Source organism: Eleutherodactylus coqui, chromosome 2 (assembly GCF_035609145.1).
Source record: "Eleutherodactylus coqui strain aEleCoq1 chromosome 2, aEleCoq1.hap1, whole genome shotgun sequence".
NCBI classification, from domain to species: domain Eukaryota; kingdom Metazoa; phylum Chordata; class Amphibia; order Anura; family Eleutherodactylidae; genus Eleutherodactylus; species Eleutherodactylus coqui.
Genome location: NC_089838.1, coordinates 126,758,540 through 126,779,612, shown reverse-complemented (window position 1 = coordinate 126,779,612; position 21,073 = coordinate 126,758,540). Strand labels below are relative to the sequence as shown.

The following is a 21,073-nucleotide window of genomic DNA, read 5'->3' as shown; positions in this document are numbered from 1 at the left end:
CTGCATTCCCATGAACGTATATCGGCTCGGTTTTCACGCCGAGCCGATATACGTCCTCCTCATCTGCAGAGGGGGTGGAGATGAGGCAGAGAGCTCAGTTCCTGCTCCAGGCTCTTCCATCCTCCCCCCCCCCCCCCCCCGCAGATGAGGAGGACGTGTATCGGCTCGGCGTGAAAACTGAGCCGATATACGTTCGTGTGAATGCACCCTAAGAGTACTTAAAGATGACTTTCCAGCTCCCCTGATAGGTCTATTTAGTAAATGTGTGCATTTCCAATAAAATAATTAGAGAACATGTTTTCTTAAAACCTTGCATTGTGCCATTCCTCAGTTATGCGTTTTGGGAAACTAGGTATTCCCATTATCAATAAGTTGTGTCCCTATATACTGCAACACCGTGCCAAATTTTGTAGGGACACAACCTAGTAAGAAGGGGTAGGATAGGACTCGCTTGTCAATTCATGCATTTTCAGAAGGAAAACAGAACTGTGTTTTGTGTCATTCCTCTGAGGTCACAGGTTCTTTAAATTATTATTGCTACTGGAAAACACGCAAAACTTCAAAAGAAGTGCACCCCATGTGATGAGCTGACAGCGCCCAGCAAGGTAGGATGTAACACTGTAAATGTCAGTCTTTTCTGTTAAGGAAACCTACATCAGTCTTGTGTAATAGTCATGAATACAGTGGGTTTGCACCATGCAAATGGCTGTTGTGTTAACCCGGTGGGGAATGCCATGTTTAAAAAGTAGAATTTCCACAATATTCACCATCAGGCTTGATATGCGGTCAACACACAATTTATTCTTTGCAAGGTGCCATTTTCAGTCCAACAAAATGTCTTTTAATCTGTCATAAGACTGAGTGTCTTTCTTCGAAAACCGACCTAATAACGTGCTTGAATCGCCTTCATATTTGCATAAGTCCAATCTAATGGAAACTGGTTTGGAATTTAGGTGCGTGTCATTGAGTGGCCAATGTAATCCAAGATGATGACGATGGAGCTAGAAAAGAAAAAAAGTATAGTTACATTACTAGCTGATGAAACTAAATAAATGATTAATGTATTGGCTTGCACAGATGAGTAGTGCCACTATCTGAAAACTGTTCCTTAAAAAGGAACACTAAACTTAGTTTTTTATTTTTTTACTTTTATCATTTCTATCAGAGATGCAGAGCTGAGTCGAATTCCTTATAATTAGAGTTGAGCGAACATACTCTGCCGAGCTTGATGCTTGTTCGAGTATTAGCGTACTCGATGGTGCTCATTAATCGAACGAGCATCAAGCAGTGTTCGACCTCGCCCCAGTTTTTGGCTCCTCCCCGCTGTGACATGCCTGTTTGGGCCCCTCCCCGCCGCAGCGAGCGTCATTGGAAAATTTTTCGGCTGAGAGAGGGGGAAAGAGGGGGGGAGAGAGACACAAACAAACCTAGGGGGGAAAAAAAAAGTTCGGCACCCGGCGTCCCATATACAAAAATGCTCAAGTCTCCCATTGTAGTCAATGGGGTTCGTTACTCCAGTAGAGCTCTCAAATTTTCCGAAAAGCTCAACTCGAATAACGCGGACCCGAGCATTTGGGTGCTCGCTCATCTCTACTTCTTATAATCTTTCCATTTTGTTGGCACAGGGGTAGTTTCCTGTAAAGATCATACTGATGCAAGTCATCATTGAGCTATAGTTTTCTGTGTTGTCTGACTGCTATACTTTGTGCATCATATTCCTGGGCAGTAAGTTATGCAAATAAAGTTTAATAAACCATTCTATATGCAGTACTTTGCTTACATTTTTCAGTAATTTCAAGAGCTTTACTTGCAGTCAGGGAACAGGAATATTCTTTTCTCATTGTTAACCACAGCTGAAGACCTTGGGTATAGCTAATGCTACTAGGAGTCAGACACTAAGCAGAAAAGTGTTAGCTTTTCCTACTAGCTGTAGCCCTCCTGCCGGCACCAAGCTCATCAGTTTTTAGCTTAGTGTCCACAGGATCCATGGAACCGGAGCAGTTTCCATCATCTATAGACATCAAGGATGCCTGTCTCCATGTTCCCATCTGTCGAGCGCATCAGCGTTTTCTCCGATCCAATCACTATCAATTCTCGGCACTTCCATTCAGGTTGATCACGACCCCCGAATCTTTACAAAGATTCCGGAGTCGGTAATGGCTCTCCTCCCCTACAAGGGGATAGCAGCCATACCCCATCTAGACGACATGATAAAAGCCTCGACCCAGTCAGCCAACCTGGAGAGTCTCCACAAAACTCTGGACACCTTGTCCAGGTTCAAATGGATCAACCACCACCCCATGTCCTCTCTCTCACCATCGCAACGTCTGGAATTCCTAGGCCATTCCTTCACCACTGTCCAAGCCTGTGTACTGCCTACACCAAAACTGCTCCACCTCCAGAAGCAGATATGCTCTCTGCTAACTCTGAAGGTCGTGACCATTTGTCACGGTATGAGTCTTGGGACTGATTGTCTTCTCCTGTGAGGCAATTCCATTCTGTCTATTTCACGCTCTGACTCTCCAGTGTACAATTCTCTCTAAATGAAACAAATCCATGGACTCTCTCGCTCGGAAGATCTGAATACCCCTGCAAACAGGCTGGATTCTCCACGGAGGCAACTGGGACGCTGCTTTCTGGGCCTCCAATGGCAGGTTCTCACCACAGACGCCATTCTCTTCAGCTTCCAGTATACTCTGAAATCTCACAGCGCAAAGCAAATGGACTGAAGAAGAATCTATATTGCTGATAATTGTTGGAACTTCAAGCCATCCTCCTGTGGTTTCATCACTTCGCACTCCATCTGACAGGTCGCCCAGTTCAGATCCAAACGGACAACGCGATGGCGGTCACATACATAAATTATTAAGGTAGAACCTGCAGTACGAAGTTCATGGCAGAATCAGCTAAGATCTTGACCTGGGCCGAAGATCACCTCCCAGTACCGTTGCGAAGATCTAGTCATTCAGCTCGTCAACACTCCGTAGCGCGCCTCCCTTTTCGAGAAGCTCTTCTCTTACAGGGACCCCTCTTTTGTCCATGCTTTAAAGAGGTTTTGTCATTAGAAAGAAAAAAATGGCAAAAATGTTTTTGTGCTGAAAAATCCCTCTAAAGTGCCATGTCCCTCCCTTAAAGGGGTTGTCCCGCAGCAGCACGTGGGGGTATACACTTCTGTATGGCCATATTAATGCACTTTGTAATGTACATTGTGCATTAATTATGAGCCATACAGAAGTTATAAAAAGTTTTTTACTTACCTGCTCCGCTGCTGGCGTCCTCGTCTCCATGGAGCCCGCCTAATTTTCGCCGTCTAAAATGGTCGAATGGCCAAATTAGACGCGCTTGCGCAGTCCGGGTCTTCTGCTTTCTTCAATGGGGCTCCGTGTAGCTCCGCCCCGTCACGTGCCGATTCCAGCCAATCAGGAGGCTGGAATCGGCAATGGACCGCACAGAAGAGCTGCGGTCCACGGAGGAAGAGGATCCCGGCGGCCATCTACACCGGTAAGTATAGAAGTCACCGGAGCGCGGGGATTAAGGTAAGCGCTGAGCGGTTTTTTTTTTACGTCCCTGCAACGGGGTTGTCTCGCGCCGAACGGGGGGGGTTGAAAAAAAAAAACCCGTTTCGGCGCGGGACAACCCCTTTAAGCCCTATTTACAGGCAACAATTATCGCTCAAACGATGTCTTTTGAGTGACAATCGTTGTGTGTAAATGCTACCATCATTTTTTTTAGTTTAGCTTAAAATCTATTGTTCATCCAGAGAGCTGATGATAGGGACCGCACGCTGAGTTTCTCCATGGGAGCGCTGATAACATTCTATTTCAGCTGCAGTCCTGCGGCAGAACAAAAAAGCTATATGCAGAGAACAGAGCACCTGCTGTTCTCTGCATACAGCGCACAGAGGCTCATTTACATGCAAATGAAGCTAATAACCTAGTAATGTGCATAAGTGCCCATTAGCAGCTTATGCAAAATGATTGCTCAAACTGTCAATCATCCTATCTTTTGAATGAATTTTGAGTGATCATCTTTGCATGGAAATGGAGATTTAATGTCCCACTCTCTGCTAGCTCTTGTTTGACAAGGGAAGGCTTGGACAGAAGAGCAGGGAAGGAGTCATCATGCTCATTGAACTGTATGTAGAGAGGAGGGGGAGCTAAAAGTAAGATCTTCTGTTGTCTATACACATGTACACTGCTAAATCTTTCTGTACACTCCTAGAATGGTAGAGTTGGAAGGCACCTCCAGGGCCATCGGGTCCTACCCCCTGCTAAATGCAGGATCACTAAATCACCCCAGACAGATGTCTGTCCAGCCTCTTTTTACAGGCTTCCACTAAAGAACTCACCACCTTTCGTGGCAATCTGTTCCACTCATTCATCACCTTCACTGTCAACGTTTTTCCTAATATCTAATTTGTGTCTCCTCCCTTTCAGTTTCATCCCATTGCTTTTAGTCTTTCCTTGTACAAATGAGAATAGGGCTGATCCCTCTGCAGTGTGACAGCCCTTCAGATATTTGTAGACCGCTATTAAGTCTCCTCTCAGCCTTCTTTTTTTTTTTGCAAACTAGGCTTTCCCAGATCCTTTAACCATTCCTCATAGGACATGGATTGCAGACCACTGCCTGATGAGGTTAGGTCTGTGTGTGTAATAGGCATTTAGAAAATCAAGATCGCTGTAGTTATCAGTTTACAGTCTATAGAATTCAACACAGCAGCAGCTCCTCAATTCAGTCTCAAGAGGATGGAGAAGCAGATATGCACACTGCTCAGCGGCAAAATACAGGATGCAAGTCATATAATGGTCCGAAAGAAGATTATTCCACATGTACACACAACTTTTCGAAATAAGCTGCCATATGAAAGCTCAGGTGCTCTTTACATGTGTTGTCAGAAACACTCTATTTGGGCAAGACACTCCTCAGAACCTCCCTGTATAAGTCAGAATAGAGAGTGGGTACATAAAAAAAGGCACTTGCTCTAGTGGACTCAGCAAGTCCATGCCTTACAAAGTGCATTCAAGTTCTAAGGTCTCCTAATATTTTTTTCTAATACATTACTTAATCCAGAAAGTGGACATTATCTTCCTCTTAGGGTACAACTTTTTTAGAACATTGATGCTATTATTGCATGGCTGCTTCAAACTCTCTTAGGGATCTATTTTACTCACTGGAAAAAAAAAAATAAAAAACTAAGGCAAGAAGCAGCATAACTAGAAAACGTGTGACCAGGAAGAGCGTCCTTCATTCATGTCACAATTGACAGAATGAAGGCACTATTCATGGCCTCATCCTGTGTCAAGATGGCCTGACACCTTGTCACACATTCAGCCTTACTATAGTAGGTCAACATTCGCAACACCCATCTGAAGGAAACTTGTACATCTTCAGGTCTTCACGCAGGATGGTGTGCACAGGTCCTACCGCAATGCCAACTTGCAAACAATGTCTTTGCAGTCAATCAACAGTCTTTCATAACCACCTGTTCCACTCACACAAGCATGTTGTCGTACCAGCTAATGCTTGGCCGAGGCTCCTTTGGTCAATTCTAGCATGACGTTTGGCCTTCTTTGAAGTGTCGCAGCCCCAACTGCACATTTTTCAAGCTCGAGACACCTTGACCACATCTCACTCAACTGACAATGGGCGTCGTTTCACGCAAGTGAAGAAAACGAATGATTACACGCTGTTCTTGGAAAGTGAACACTGCCATTTTAAAGTTCTGAAAATGCTCCTCACGCCAACCAATGTCACATGGGCTCTAGGCACTGTACAATGCTGGCATCTCTCACTCATCACCGAAGTGTACCCACGTTTTCTAAAATGTGTCCCATGTTTCTAGCTGCTCATATTCCCAACAATCAACAAAAAAAAATGTAGGAGACTTTAGAACTTGAATGTACTTCCTTGATGGTCAGCCATCTATTTGGGTTAGTGAAGGACAGCCTGTGTTGATAAGCTGTTCAAAGGGCCAGCTTCCATTTTTTTTAAAAATCATGTTTTTGAGAAAACCTGTTTAAGCTTTATTTACATAAAAAGATAAACTTGCCCTAATGTCCTATAATTTATAGCACCTCACTCAGTTTACCTTGAATAAAGATCCATCTTTGCAGTGCCATACTATGCCTTCTACTTTCCCCTCTTCACAATGTTCAAACCAAGACATAAGACTGTTGTGATCCAGCGCTGCTAGATCTTTTATGAGGAAAGTGCCGTGAGGGACAAGGAGGTGAATCGGATTCTTCTTATTACCAATGCCTAAAGAACAAAGATATGTGATATACTCGTTATATGTAATATAACTAAGTTGTAAGGCATGAATTTATTTGGCAAACCCTACCAGGACGACTAAAGGTGTGTTTATAAGTAACTAGTTTTATTTTTTAAATCGATAATCGTTCAGTTTAAACGTAAGCCAACGGCTGAACGATGAACGAGAATCATTCGCTTTTCATTCATTGTTCAATTTCAACCCGCATAAAAATCAACGCTCCTTGCTCCGTATTTCACATAGGAATGTGCAAATGGGAAGGTGGACCAAGACCTCTGCAGCGCCACCAAGTGGCCTTATAAATCTCCTCACACACCTTCTAGGTGCTCTTCCTGACCCACATAGGAATGTGAAACACTGAACAAGAACTGAATGATTCTCAACAATGATCTGTGTCTAAACTGGCTGTACGAGCGCGAATAAGCTGGTGATGACGTCACCAGCTTGTTTGTTCAGGCAGGCAATGAAATAAACAGAGGAAAACGACCCACAATGCCATGGTGTGGCTCACTTCAGAAAAAAAAATTATGATATAGTTGCGTCATTGCGGATGTGTGATGTCTTCTTAACTGATCAGAATGTGCCATTTGCTGATCAGGGAATAGGTGGTTTGTGTTTTGACAGAATAGGCCACATTTATCGCCCATTCGGGTGGTCCGGTCAGAGAATGTTTTTGAACATCACTTTTACTAAAACCGTTTTGGTGTATTTTTGCCAAAATCATAACCCCAAAAGCGTAAACGTCACATGCAACTTTTCATTTCCTCGGTGCAGTGTAATGTACAGAATTGTGTGTTTCTGCAGACAAATTGGCTACTGATTAATACACTTACCATATGGATTTCCATTAATATTGGTCCCAATGAGTTCTAGTGTTTGCTCAAGCAGATTTGACAAATGAACAAGACAAATCTCCAAAGACTCAGGATCTTCTATTTTGGGTTTTAATACTAGGGCTACTCCTAATGTGTAATCGATAGCAGATGAATGCCAACAATACTGCTTATTGCCATTTTCCACAGGCACCCAACCTGATAGGGCAGAAAAAGGTTTAGAGAAAGAAATTGCAAACAGAGGACAAATCACATACAAATATAGGGATTAAGGGTCATTTACAGGGGACGATTATCATGTAAAACGCGTGATAATCTTTACGTCTAAATGCGATTCCATCGTACACTATTCAGTTGTCGCTCACTTGCAACCAGCGTAAAAATCATTGCTGGTTCGCCTACCTCTTGCTGCGTCTAAACGCTCCCCGCTTCATATAGAATGTGATCACTGATTGATACTAAGTAATCTGCCTGTGTAAACGTTCTGCATGAGCGCCAACAACTAGCGCTGACATCACCCGCTCCTGCAGATCGTTTAGCAGTCATCCTGTGTTAATGGGGCATTGCATATACTAGCAAAGCTTGCTGATGAGTCCCCTCATATAGTTTTGCACTGACGATTTGAATAAAAGGAGAAAAGTTAGATGGTAACTGGACTACATTGGGTAGTTGGAATGATAGTACACTAGAAATGACATTTTAGAAGAACCAGAATATGGCAAACAAGATGAAGAATGCTCTGATGACTTACTGCAGTATAAAGTTGTATTTGTCAGCTAGTCTTATGATACATTATAGACATTTTTAACCATAATATAATGATGTGGAATTCATATTTATGTTTATGAAATAGTATATAAGAAATATGGCAAGAGGCGCTCTATATTATATAGTTGGGTGTGGAAACATGCAACGAAGTTTGTAAACAAATGAACTGGTGTCTTGGGTATCATAGAATTAGAGTTGGAAGGGACCTCCAGGGTCATCGGGTCCAACCCCCTGCTCAGTGTAGGATTTACTAAATCATCCCAGACAGATATGTGTCCAGCCTCTGTTTGAACACTTCCATTGAAGGAGAACTCACCATCTCCCGTGGCAACCTTTTCCACTCATTGATCACCCTCACGGTCTAATATCTAATCTGTGTATCCTCCCTCTCCGTTTCATCCTATTGCTTCTAGTCTTTCCTTGTGCAAATGAGAATAGGGCTGATCCCTCTGTACTGTGACAGCCCTTCAGATATTTGTAGACAGCTATTAACCCTTTGCAATCCAATTTTGGATTCAGGGTTTCCTAGGGGGCTTTCTCTTTTTGCCATTATACAATGGCGCTGTCTGCTGGCTAGAGCCAGTACTGTTGCATGGGACATGCTGGAGATGCCCCCAACAACAGAGCAGCCAGTAACGTACAGTAAGAATACCCCGCCGGACATCTTCCGGCATTGGAACCGTACAGCCTTCAAATCAGAATATCTGAAGAGGTCAGACAGTGGATTGGAAAGGGTTAAGTCTCCTCTCAGCCTTCTTCTTTGCAAGCTAAACATTCCCAGATCCTTTAACAGCTCCTCATAGGACATGGTTTACAGATGGCTCACCATCTTGGTAACTCTTCTCTGAGCTTCCTCCACTTTGTTAATGTATTTTCTTTTAAATTGGGGTGCCCGGAACTGGACACAGTATTCCAGATGAGGTCTGACTAAGGAAGAGTAGAGAGGATAATTACCTCACATGATCTAGACTGTTTCTCTGAACAAAACCCAGAGCTGTGTTTGCCTTTTTTGATACTGCATCACACTGTTGACTCATGTTCAGTCTGTGATCTATTAGAATACCCAAGTCTTTTTAGCAGAATAGGATGATTTTCACTATAGTACTAATTTTAGGTTATGTACTATCAGTTCTGCAGAAATGTTCACATACCTGGTTAATCAGTCCTTTCAGTCAGCTGACCAGCGAGGGCCCTGAATGGTGGACCCCAACTGCATAACCTCTTTAATAACACACACACCCCATGCACATCCAACAAAAGAAACTAACGCAAAAGAAGTAATTCTCTATCTTTTTGCCTCACTACTTCTTTTGAGTAGATGTATGTGACGTATTTGTTATGAAATATTAATTATATGCTACATTGGGCAGACATAAAGAGACTGTATTTCATATCTTACCATTATGAGATTCTGTTGGCTACAAATCATCCTAGTACATGCAAATTCATATTTGTGGTTTTTATTTTATGGTAGGCTGTCCAACTTGGTTTTCCCACAACATAGTCTAGATTTTGAGGGTCTATGAATGCATTTAAATCTAGAAACCAGATTATTACAAGCTTAAATGGTTTGAGAAATATACGGTAACTTTAATATCAGCATCATAAGATTTTTTTATCAAGCAATCAATGTGCAGTATGTGATATTATACCTGGTATATGGCCATTTTCATCAGGATACAGTTTGCCATTAGATTGCTTTACACCCTTTGCTGGAATCCAAAAATCGGGGACAACTTTGAAATCCTCATCAACATTCCAAGCAAAATCTAAAGTTAAAAAATAAAATAAATTAGCAGACAGATATCATCCATATGATGTAAGATGTGGAATTTATAAGACTAGCTAATCATTCAGAAGCACAATGTGAAATATGTTATTACTAGAAAATACATATACATAAAATCAACTTATATAAAAGGAACACACAAATCCTCCACTAATTAAACAATGTGTTAAAGAGGTCGTACCAAGATAGGCAATAAAAAAAACAGACTCCCACCGATCCTGAGAATAGGAGTCCCTTATACCCCTCTTAAATGGGAAGATGCTTTTTGCACCTGCAATGATGTCAGATTAAATGCAGCAATGGCAGTGCATCCACAGCTGCTGCTCCATTCATTTCAGTGGGGCTGATGGAAAAGCCACGCATTTGTACTCTGCCATCTCTGGCAGTCCCATTGAAAACGAATAGAATGACACCACACATACGCGGCTATAGCTCTGTTCAATCTTCTGATCGTTGCAGGGTGTGGTAGAAAGCCCACAGCAAGGAGGAGAGGAGGGCACGGGACCCCTGTTCATGGGATCAGTGGAGATCTCAACAGTGTGACCACCACCAATCAGACTTCTATCACCTACCCTATGGATAGATGAGGAAATTCTACAAAATCCTGGTACAATCCCTTTAAATTGCATAGAAATAAATTACAAAATACAATCTAAAAAACAATGGAACTCTGTGTAAAATGTAAATAAAAAAAGGAATGCAATGATTTGGAAATCTCATTTAACCATATTTTATTCACAATAGAACACATACCAGAAGTTGAAAGTGAGACCATTGTGTAGGATCCCCTCTTCTTTAAACAACAGTCTGTAGACACCTAGGGAGTGAAGGGACCAATTGCTGGAGTTTTGGGAGAGGAATGTTGTCCCATTCTTGTCTGATGTAGGATTCTAGCTGCTCAACAGTCCTGGGGCTTCTCCGTCAGATAATGCACCAAATCTTTTCTATTGCTGAAAGTGTAAATTGGACTGGAGGTGACCAGTTCTGTACTCGGACTCCTCTTCTGTGACGCCATGCTGTTGTGATGGATGCAGTATGTGGTTTAGCATTATCTTGCTGAAATATCCAATATGTTGTCTGGATGGGGGCATATGTTGGTCTAAAACCTCAAAAGCATTGATAGTGCCTTTTGAGACGTGCAAGCTGCCCATGCCATAGGCAATAATGCAATCTTATACATTAGAGATGCAGGCTTTTGAACCATATGCTGATAAACTAGATGGTTCCTCTTTCGAGCCCGCAGAACATGGCATCAGTGGCTTTCAAGTAGAATTTTGATTCAACCAACCACAGAACAGTGGTCCATTTTAAATGAGCTTTGGCCCAGAAAAGATTCTGGCGTTTCTAGATCGTGTTGCTACATGGCTTCTTTGCGTGATACAGCTTTAACTTGCATTTGTTGATTACACGGTGAAATATGTTCACAGACAACGTTTTCTGGAGGTATTCCTGAGCCCATGCAGTGATTTGCATTACAGAATCATGCCTGTTTTTAATGCAGTGACACCTGAGGGCCTGTAGACCTTGAGCATCCAATATTGATTGTCAGCCTTGTCCCTGAATCTCTTGATATCATGTACTGTAGATGGTGGGATATTCAAAGTCTTCGCAATTCTACGTTGAGTAACATTTTTGTAAATTGATATGTGTTCTATTGTGAATAAAATGTGGTTATATGAGATTTCCAAATCTTTGCATTCTTTTTTTTCTTTACATGTAAATTTTACACAGCGTCCCAACTTTTTGTGAAATTGGGGTTGTAAAACAGTATTCTGCCCCTCCAATGTGCACGTCTTCAGTGACACAATCATAGATAAACAAACATACAAATACTCACTTTTGCTAATTTAGTACAAGTACAATTAGGAATATTAAACAGTACTCAAAACATGTTAAATGTGTGCAGGAATGTGACAAATAATGAAGTGCACCAACCTTTGGAGTTTCCCTTTGAATGAATATATTTTTTAAACCTCTTTTCTGCCTGTTTTGTTGGTTTCCTATCATATCGTGCCCACAGGTATGGGAGACCTGTAGAGGATGAAGTACACATTGTGAAACTGACATAAGACACAAGGATTTCACAGGACTCCAAGTACCTTACTACAAAGGCTAGAGGCTTTGATCTGTTCTGTCTGAAGTTCATAAAAATGGAAAGGGGGGTGGGGGGTTACAGAAAGGACTTCGAAGAAGGGCCTCACAAACCACTGGAAAACGGAAAAATATTCAGCACCTACTGCTCTCTCGGTTCATGTAAGAAGATTGGTGCGAGACCCAGTAAGAATCTCAGCAAATGGCTTCATATGATTCTAGTTTTGCTGACTAAACTATTTGTGGTTTGTCCACCATTGCTTTACAACAAAGAGAAAACATATGGAGAATGAGCTCACCTGTGCATCATTCTGAACAAGTGTTAGCGCCAAATAATGAGATGGAAGAATCTTCAACCAAGTTATTTGTGCCATCTCCTAAGACGCTTCAGTGAAGTCCAGCACCATACATTAAAAGCACCTCTATTTCATTCGGATAAAATACCAGCATACCGGACATCTCTTACATGCTTAGAAAAAGGGAAGCTGGAACACTGTCTCTACAGCGCCACCAACTGGAAGTCTACACAGTACCCCATAAAAGTTTTATTCTGGAACACACTTTAAAATCTGACTCAGAATGGAGCTCTCTAATCAAAGACTTGGGCTGCATCCGTCTCTCCCCATCCGCAGCATGTTGACTGACAGCCCTTTACCCGTTTATGTATAGGGAAAGAGCTGTCAGTCAACAAGCGGCAAGCGGGAAGAGGTCGATGCAGCCCGACTCTTAGGCCCAATGTCCATGGGCGGATTTGATTTGCAGAACCCGAGAGAGAGATAGGGATGCATTAGCATCCGCAAAACAGTTAAAAGCATGCTGATGTAATTTTTTCCCAGTGTGTGGATCGCATGAGCAGGAAGAATTCGCAGCATGCTCCATTTTTCTGCGGATCCCGCAGGACGGCTTCCATGCAGTCAATGGAAGCTGTCTGATCCACGGCATAGCCGCAGCTAACACTGTGGACATGCCAAAGATAAGCAGGAGATTTTTTTAAAATTGCATTGTGCATGCATCCGGCACAATGCCGATGCGCCTGGACGCATCTGCCGTGCTGAAGAAAGAAGATCCGGCTGGCACGGAGGAGACCTGCGCTGGATCTGGACAGGTACAAAAATATGTCTTTTCCTATTAATGTCTGTGGACACGGCTGGATTCCGCTGCGGTATTCAGTAGGTGGAATCTGTGTGTGCAAGTGGACATGAGGCCTAAGGGTCCAGAGCTCCGTTCCGAGTCCAACTTTAAGTTGTGTTTATTCTGAAATGCCGCAGCGTTCCAGAACACCTACCTGGGGCACAGTGCATACTTGTCCTGGGTTAATGCTGCCCGTGGTTTGGTGACAGGTTCCCTTAAAATGTAACACAATTGTCGCACCTGTAGTAGGAGGTAATCCTGAAGAAATAATGCTTTCAGTGTATATGCCGGACTCCACCGAAACTTTCTGGGATCTCGCCATTAATTGTAACATCACTTTTAGCGCATGCAAATGAAAATTAGCAAACTGGCAAAGCAAGAGAATTATGTGAGTGAGACAACCTGGAGACTAGACTCAACCTGCTGACATTAATAATAATGATGGTAAAAACCACCTAGAAGGAGTTGTTGGAATCCAATGAAACCTTATGAGCGATTATACGCAACGGTGATATAAATAAGGGCCCTTTTAAAAGGAACGATTTATCATTCGCATTGGCGAACAATGTCAGAGTTCATTCATTCGCCTGTGTAACTAGGCAGATAAATCATTCAGTCATTCATATGCACTATAAAAGTGAATGAGAATGACTGAACGACCGGTATTTAAGCCGAATGATTAGCGAAAACCTAACTCCCAGAAGAGGGAGCCAAAAATGCACCATTTGCTAAACTGCAGGGCAGGTTCAATCACCACAGACCCTGATAGCATGAAGAGGGCCAGATTGTAAAATATTCATGTCAGCCTAATGAAGCAGTCACCCAGCTCAACCCAGCCCAGACTGGGGAGGGGTGACTGCTAACAAACATAGTCTGCACATGTGAACTGATACCAAGGATGCCAGCCATAGAAAAGTGTGACATATCATACAAGATTACAAGCCCTACTGGCAAAGCAGTGGATTGCCCTGTATCACCAGTGAGCCACACTGGCAGGGCATCCCGGGCTCCCCCAGCATCTATAGCAGACTGCTATACATGAAATAAACAATGACTAACAATGGAACAAATAAGCGTTTGATCGTTGGTCATGTTTACACTTAATGATTATTGTTCAATTGTGAAATTTGAACAATCTAGCAATTTTTATTAATGATAATTGATCCATGTAAATGCACTTTAAGTGATTACAAAAGGAGAATTCATTATGGAAAACTGAACACTTGAAGTGAGGCTCTAGTACGCTGTTGTACCACCTCTAGCTTGGATACAAGATGTGATACGGGCGGGCATGGAGGCTCTAGTATATTGTTGGTCGCCTCTAGCTTGGATACAAGATGTGATACGGGCGGGCATGGAGGCTCTAGTATCTTGTTGGACCGCCTCTAGCTTGAATACAAGATGTAATACAGGGGGCACGGAGGCTCTAGTACCCTGTTGTATCACCTCTAGCTTGGATACAAGATGTGACACGGGTGGGCATGGAGGCTCTAGTACCCTGTTGTATGACCTGTAGCTTGGATACAAGATGTGACATGGGGGGGCATGGAGGCTCTAGTACCGTTGTACCGCTTCTAGCTTGGATACAAGATGTAATATGGGGGGCATGGAGGCTCTAGTACCCTGTTGAAGCCTCTAGCTTGGATACAAGATATGATACGGGCGGGCATAGAGGCTCTAGTACTCTGTTGTACCGCCTCTAGCTTGGATATAATATGTGATACGGGTGGGAACAGAGGCTCAAGTACCCTGTTGCAGCCTCTAGCTTGGATGCAAGATGTGATACAGGCGACCATGTAGGCTTTAGTACCCTGTTGTATCCAAGCTAGAGGCGGTACAAGATGTGATACAGGTGGGCATGGAGGCTATAGTATCCTGTTGCACCCACCTCTAGCTTTGATGCAAGAGGTTATATGAGCGGACATGGAGGCATACAGATTCTGTATGTTATCCTGCAGCATATCTCTCCAAATTTGCTGTAACTGAGACTCTAGGTCATGGAAATTCATAGGCTGTTGAAGTTGGCATCCCAGATGGTCCCATGCATGTTCTATTGGTGATAAATCTGGCACCAGGCAGCCACAGAAGTGTGACAATGTTGTGGAAACATTCCTGTGTCCCCCTTGCTGTGTTCAGCTGAGCATTATCCTGCTGGAAAATGCCTCTCGGAAGTCCTACCATGAGAGGAACACATATGGCTGCAGGATATCCTGAACATATCGCTGAGCTGTCATTGTCCCTGGGGCCACTATTAGTGGTGACCAACTGTCATAAATGATGGCGCCCAGACCATCACACCAGCAGTGTGCCGCTCCACAGCAAAGGCAGGATTGAGGCGCTTATCCCGAGGTCTCCAGGCACAAACACAGCTGTCGTTAGTGTCCAAACTTAACCTGGATTTTAGCAGAAGACACCCTGGTTCAACTCTGTAGCAGTACAGTTTCACTGTTCACACCATTGCAAATGGAGGCGACTGTGGGTGTGAAAGGCCATACATGTAATGGGTACCGTAAGAGCGAAGTCCTCCAGCCAAGTGCCTGGAAATGGTTCCAACAAACACAGGGGTGTAACGATGGTGCTACCCGTCTCTGGATAGCGGACAACGAAACAGTTGAAACTGCTCACACTTATCGGACGACCAGATGATCCTCTCTTCTGGTGGTCTGTCAAGGGCGTCCTGAGCTCAGTCATCATGGGTGCGGCCTCAAGCATCCCACTGATCCCAACACCTCGTAAGGCTAACTTCACACAGACGAATGTGATATGGGGCCATGAATCACAGCCCCATATCGCACTCGCCAACACATTTTATGTGAAAACCGCCTCGCATCACTTCAGGAATGTAGCGATCTTCCGCCGCAGCTGTCAGCCGTGACAGAGGATCGCAAAGTCCCTCCCATTGTTTTCAATGGGAGAACTCACACCGCATGCACCTAGCATGTGGTACGATGCTGCCGCCGGCCTCATTGTAAACAATGGGCACTTCGATAGCACGCACAAGATAGAACATGTGGCAATCTGTTTCCTGCATCGCAGTGCCATGCAGGAAAACATCATTCACATGTATGACGCGATTTTCTCGCCTGTGTGAAGGCAGCCAAATACAGTAATTACCTTTGTGAGTGGTCACATAGCAGCAGGTACCATCCACCTTCTCTGTAGCCAGTGCACTGTCAATAGCAGCGCTCTGTGCCAGGGGGTGCAGCGTTTCTGTAGCCAGCACTTTGAACATCTATTAAAAAGATAAAAATTAGTTAGTGATACGATGTAAGCATCACCGGGATCCATCCGATAACGTATTCAAGAGAACTGCATCACTGGAGGGATAACCGACTCCGGAGCTGGCAATTCATCTGTATACCGTTCATTATAGCTTATTATTAGAGATGAGCGAGCGTACTCATTAAGGCAAAATACTCGAGCGAGTAGTGCCTTATGCGAGTACCTGCCCACTCGTCTCTAAAGAGTCGGGGGGGGGGGGGGGGGGGTGGAAAAATCACTCTCTCACTCTCTTCCCACCCCCACCCCCCGCGCTCCTCCCTGCTCTCCCCTGCCGCCACCTGAATCTTTTGAACCGAGCGGGCAGGTACTCGTATAAGGCACTACTCGCTCGAGTACGCTCGCTCATCTCTACTTATTATACATAGCTGGTTTCTCTTCTTTATGCTCGGCCAAACAACTGGACCGATCTGCACCAAATTTGCCACTGTAGCACGTTCCTGAATTCCTGTTACACAGGATGTGAGCGCCGATGTCAGGAGAGTAAGCAGCGATGCTGCAGCCTCTCATTGGCTGCTACGATCCCCTGATTTCCTGTAACATCATCAATCAGAGCAATCACTGGGACCACAGCGGGGCTGCATCACTGGAGCCACAGAGGAGTAACTATACTTCACCTTATTATTTTAATACAGGGGGTCTATTGAAGTGGGGGGTCTCCAGTAACCAGACAACCTCTATAGTTAAAATCTCTTTGGGATGCCACTGGCGAGATGTCATATTTCTGCACATGACAACCCAGCCATTTTTCTTTACTAGCGGCAAACAGTCTGTGATTTAATATGTCACCTTCATATAAGTAGCAAAGGATGTTTTTAACCACAAGCACTAATAAACAGTTACATGAAATAGAGCCGTGAGATGCCGGATAATATCTGTATACAACAGGGAGAGATCTGCCAATTCCAGCAGGCAGAGGATTATAGGGGTGGGGAGACGGGACAACTCTACAAACCGGGCACTTTACACAGGCGCCCAGCAGGGTTTGAGCCATGGTATACAGCAGGCTACGTGAGATCATGTACTGCTTTGTTAAAGTACTCTTCTACAAAAAGGCACAAGCTCATTGGTCAGTTTACGGGAACAGAAGTGGTTGTCACATGACCTCTCCTGAGCGGCAAGTGATCATGTGATCAGTGCTGACCAAACAGGTGTAGCGTTAGACTACATCAGTAGTTAGAGAAGCAGTGCGGCCATCTTTGTTTCTCCAGGAACGGAGGGTTGCTTTAGTCCGGGACAACCAGAACACTTAGGCTCTGCCTATAAATGCGGCTCCCATACATGTGGTATTTTAAAGGGGTTGTCCCGCGCCGAAACGGGTTTTTTTTTTTTTTTCCAATAGCCCCCCCGTTCGGCGCGAGACAAACCCAATGCAGGCATAAAAAAAACAAACCGTCCAGTACTTACCCGAATCCCCGCGCTCCGGCGACTTCTGACTTACCTTGTGAAGATGGCCGCCGGGATCTTCACCCTCGGTGGACCGCAGGTCTTCTGTGCGGTCCATTGCCGATTTCAGCCTCCTGATTGGCTGGAATCAGCACACGTGACGGGGCGGAGCTACGAGGAGCCGCTCTCCGGCACGAGTGGCCCCATTCAGAAGGGAGAAGACCGGACTGCGCAAGCGTGTCTAATCGGGCGATTAGCCGCTGAAATTAGACGGCACCATGGAGACGGGGACGCTAGCAACGGAACAGGTAAGTGAATAACTTCTGTATGTCTCATAATTAATGCACGATGTATATTACAAAGTGCATTAATATGGCCATACAGAAGTGTATAACCCCACTTTGTTTCGCGGGACAACCCCTTTAAGGCCATATTGCTCCCATTGCAGAGAGTACAAGCGCTCGGCTATTTCCGACAGTCCCGTGAGGGTTAGTGGGGCGATACGTGACCAGCATTACCTTCATGTGAGGATAATCGGGACACCCGTTTTCATAATCACTGAGAGGCCCAGCAGCTGCACCCCATATCAAATAATTACCCCCTCTCTTTTCCTAGGACAACCGCTTTAAGCACAGCACCACACCTGTCTACAGGTTCGGTCTGGTACTGCAGCTATGTTCAGTTCACTTTAAAGGGGTTTTGTCATTAAAACAAAGCCCCCCCGTCCCCAGCCTAAAATAACAAAGGAGGTTATACGCGCCTCTCCTGGGGGCCGTGAGACGGTGTGCCATCGGTGACTTTCAGGTAGATGGGCCAGGTGGAAGTATGTGACCACTGCGGCCAATCAGATGCAGCAGCGTCACGTCCACGAACTCCTAGCATCATAGCTCCAGGATATGAGCGCTGATGCCAGGAGTGTCAACGATGAAGCTGACTGGCCACAGTGGTCACATGCTTCCACCAAACCAGTTTACCTGAAAGTCACCGCCGGTGCCACGCCGGCTGCGTCCCACAGCCACAGGAGTGTCGCATATGGTATTAGTGTATCTTGACGCCACTGGAAGCTAGGGGTTTGACAGGAGGAACGCCCCTGGCACACCCCTAGCTCCTAATTGGGTCAAGCATTGAAGGTCCTAACAGCCTTTCTGTCCCGGGATTTTAGATTGCAGTGTCCCTGCTCCCCTGCAGCCTCCCCGTCCCCCTCCCTCCCTCACTCACTGTAAAAACAGCGCTGTGCTGCCGCTCGGTCGCTCCCTCATTGTCCACCGCCGCTGCTGAGTGCAGTGAGACTCCCAGGGAAGGCTGTCTGCCGCCGTTCCCTGATGGTCCTGCGTCGCACCCGAGTGCAGGGAGGCCGCCGGTGAAACCGCTCTTCCTCCACCAGCCAGTGCAGGGAGGCCGCCGGGGAATCCGTTTTTACGCCCCAGCTGTCCACTGCAGGGAGGACGCCGACAGAGAATAAGAAGCCGGTGTACCAAGGGGTAAGCCGCTAGAGCACAGGTTACGCCACTGTCACTTTGTAGTGAGTTGCAGGACCTGAGAGGGGGCGTACGGCCTGTCAAAAGCCCTCTATCTTGTCACCACCCAATGTTCTGGTGGCATCAAGATACACTAATACCGGCGCGTATACCCTCCTATTTTATTTTAGGCAGGACCAGCTGGGGGACGACCCCTTCTATAGCAGCGCAGGAGTGGATGAAGGGCTGTAAACTTTGGGAGCCATTGCCATCTTTGCAGGGTCTTGTTCACATCAGCATCGCGTTCCATTCAGATCCGCTGATTTCTGCTAAAAAAAAAAGGGCCAAAGAGTTGAGCGTGCCGCCACTATTTCATCTCGTACAGTACTAGACGGACAGCCAGACACCAAACGGACCCCATTATAGTCAATGAGGTCCACTCAGCTATTTGGCGAGAGAACGCCATCCGCCGACTCTCCGAATGCAGCAGAAAAACGGAAACCCCAAGCGCTGCGGCAAACAGACGATAAGCAACACCCGTCCATCAACGTCACAGCGGGGATCCCTCCCCCACTACTAGCACAATCATGTCCTCCAGGACTCTGCTGGATGGGGCCATGTAATACCACACACAGCATATACATGTGTAGCATCACTGGGGCCTTAGTTACAGGATGGGGCCTGCAGATGGCGCCACTGCTACAAGGCTGCATTCACACCCTGCAGATGTCTGCTGAGCAGGTCCCCCACATCCCCAGCGCACATGCGTTTTCCCCGTATTACACAAATGGCTGAACCGTGTGCTCAGCCATGTAATCTCGTTAGCACACTGGAGGGGGCGTCACCTGCTGCTCCCGCTTGCAGGACGGCTCATCTTTTACTTGAGTGACGAACACACAGGAGATCTTCTGCTGCACCGAGCCGCGCGGCATCCTGCCCTCCGCTCATCCAACTCGCCGCAGCACTTCCGCCATCACCGTCCGCAGCCAATCAGCGCCCGGCTCCGTGGTCACGCGGCTGCTGAACGGAGCAGAGGATAACGGGAATTGTAGTTCCACAGAAAGGCGAGGGGGGGGGATTTTGTCTTTTCACTTCTGACTGGAATACATAAAGTGTTCCTTTATATACCAAGAAGCGTGAATTGTATTCATTTTTATGATATTTTACATAATATTTTTATTTACTTAAAATTATTACATGAGGTATTAGCTGGCCTAAACCATAAATTCCAGCTTCCTGGGTTCAATTCCCTTCCCTGGCATGTGGGTAAAAGGGTTGTCAACCTTACAGAAATTTCGAAACAGTCTGTAAAAATAAAGGCACACTTTATTTACAGTGTCCATAAAAATATTAAAGGTGTCCATGATTTTTTTGATGCGGCTGATAGTTGAGAAGGTTATTAGTACTTTATCATCATTTTACCGCTCACAATAAATACTGGTAATAGTTCATATCAGTATCTCACTTGCAGGCATGTATCCCTTCTATGCATTATCCTTCAATATGGTCTTAAAATGTGGCCAAAAAAATGGTGGCCGTCCCTGATTTTTTCATAGGTTGTCCAGAAAAAAAAAAATTCTAATTGGCAACCCGGCGGGGTATTTATGAGCTGCATCCATAGTACTCAGACCAAGCACATGGGGAACAAGGCTATGAGCAATCGAAACGCGTTCTCCATGTATTCTGATGTATCAGCACTAATAATCAATAAAGCAGAAAGATATTTCACGTAGCCCGTGTTCCCAAGCTGTTCGTGTTTATGTGCATATTGGCCACTAGGACTGAGTGGTGACTGGCGTGAGTATATTCCTGCCAGCACAAGAGGATTAGGAGCGTGAATAATCTGCAGTAAAGTGAGATGCTTTTTTCTTGTCTGACAAGCACATGGCACTTTACTAGTGTCCCGTAACATTGCCAGCCAAACCAAATCTAAGCAATGCCAACCGCAGTACTCTGATAGAAGCGCCACACTGCCCTCTGCACGGGGTGAAACCGGTCATTCACATTATGTACTGTGTTTCCCCCCATAATAAGCCCTACAATGATTTGCACATGTGTCTGCACAGGA

At 45.1% G+C, this 21,073-nt stretch overlaps 1 protein-coding gene across 1 annotated transcript; it reads right to left on the bottom strand.

The window, feature by feature from the left end:
• Positions 1-781: 781 nt before the first annotated feature.
• Positions 782-19,984, bottom strand: RLIG1 (RNA 5'-phosphate and 3'-OH ligase 1). Its single transcript, XM_066591493.1, has 7 exons — positions 19,851-19,984; positions 15,998-16,115; positions 11,597-11,692; positions 9,525-9,641; positions 7,105-7,302; positions 6,089-6,258; positions 782-1,001 (listed from the first exon to the last, which is right to left on the bottom strand). The coding sequence occupies exons 1-7, from the start codon at positions 19,935-19,937 to the stop codon at positions 822-824; spliced, it is 966 nt and encodes a 321-aa protein (XP_066447590.1). The 5' UTR covers positions 19,938-19,984; the 3' UTR covers positions 782-821.
• Between the last annotated feature and the right edge of the window lie 1,089 nt (positions 19,985-21,073).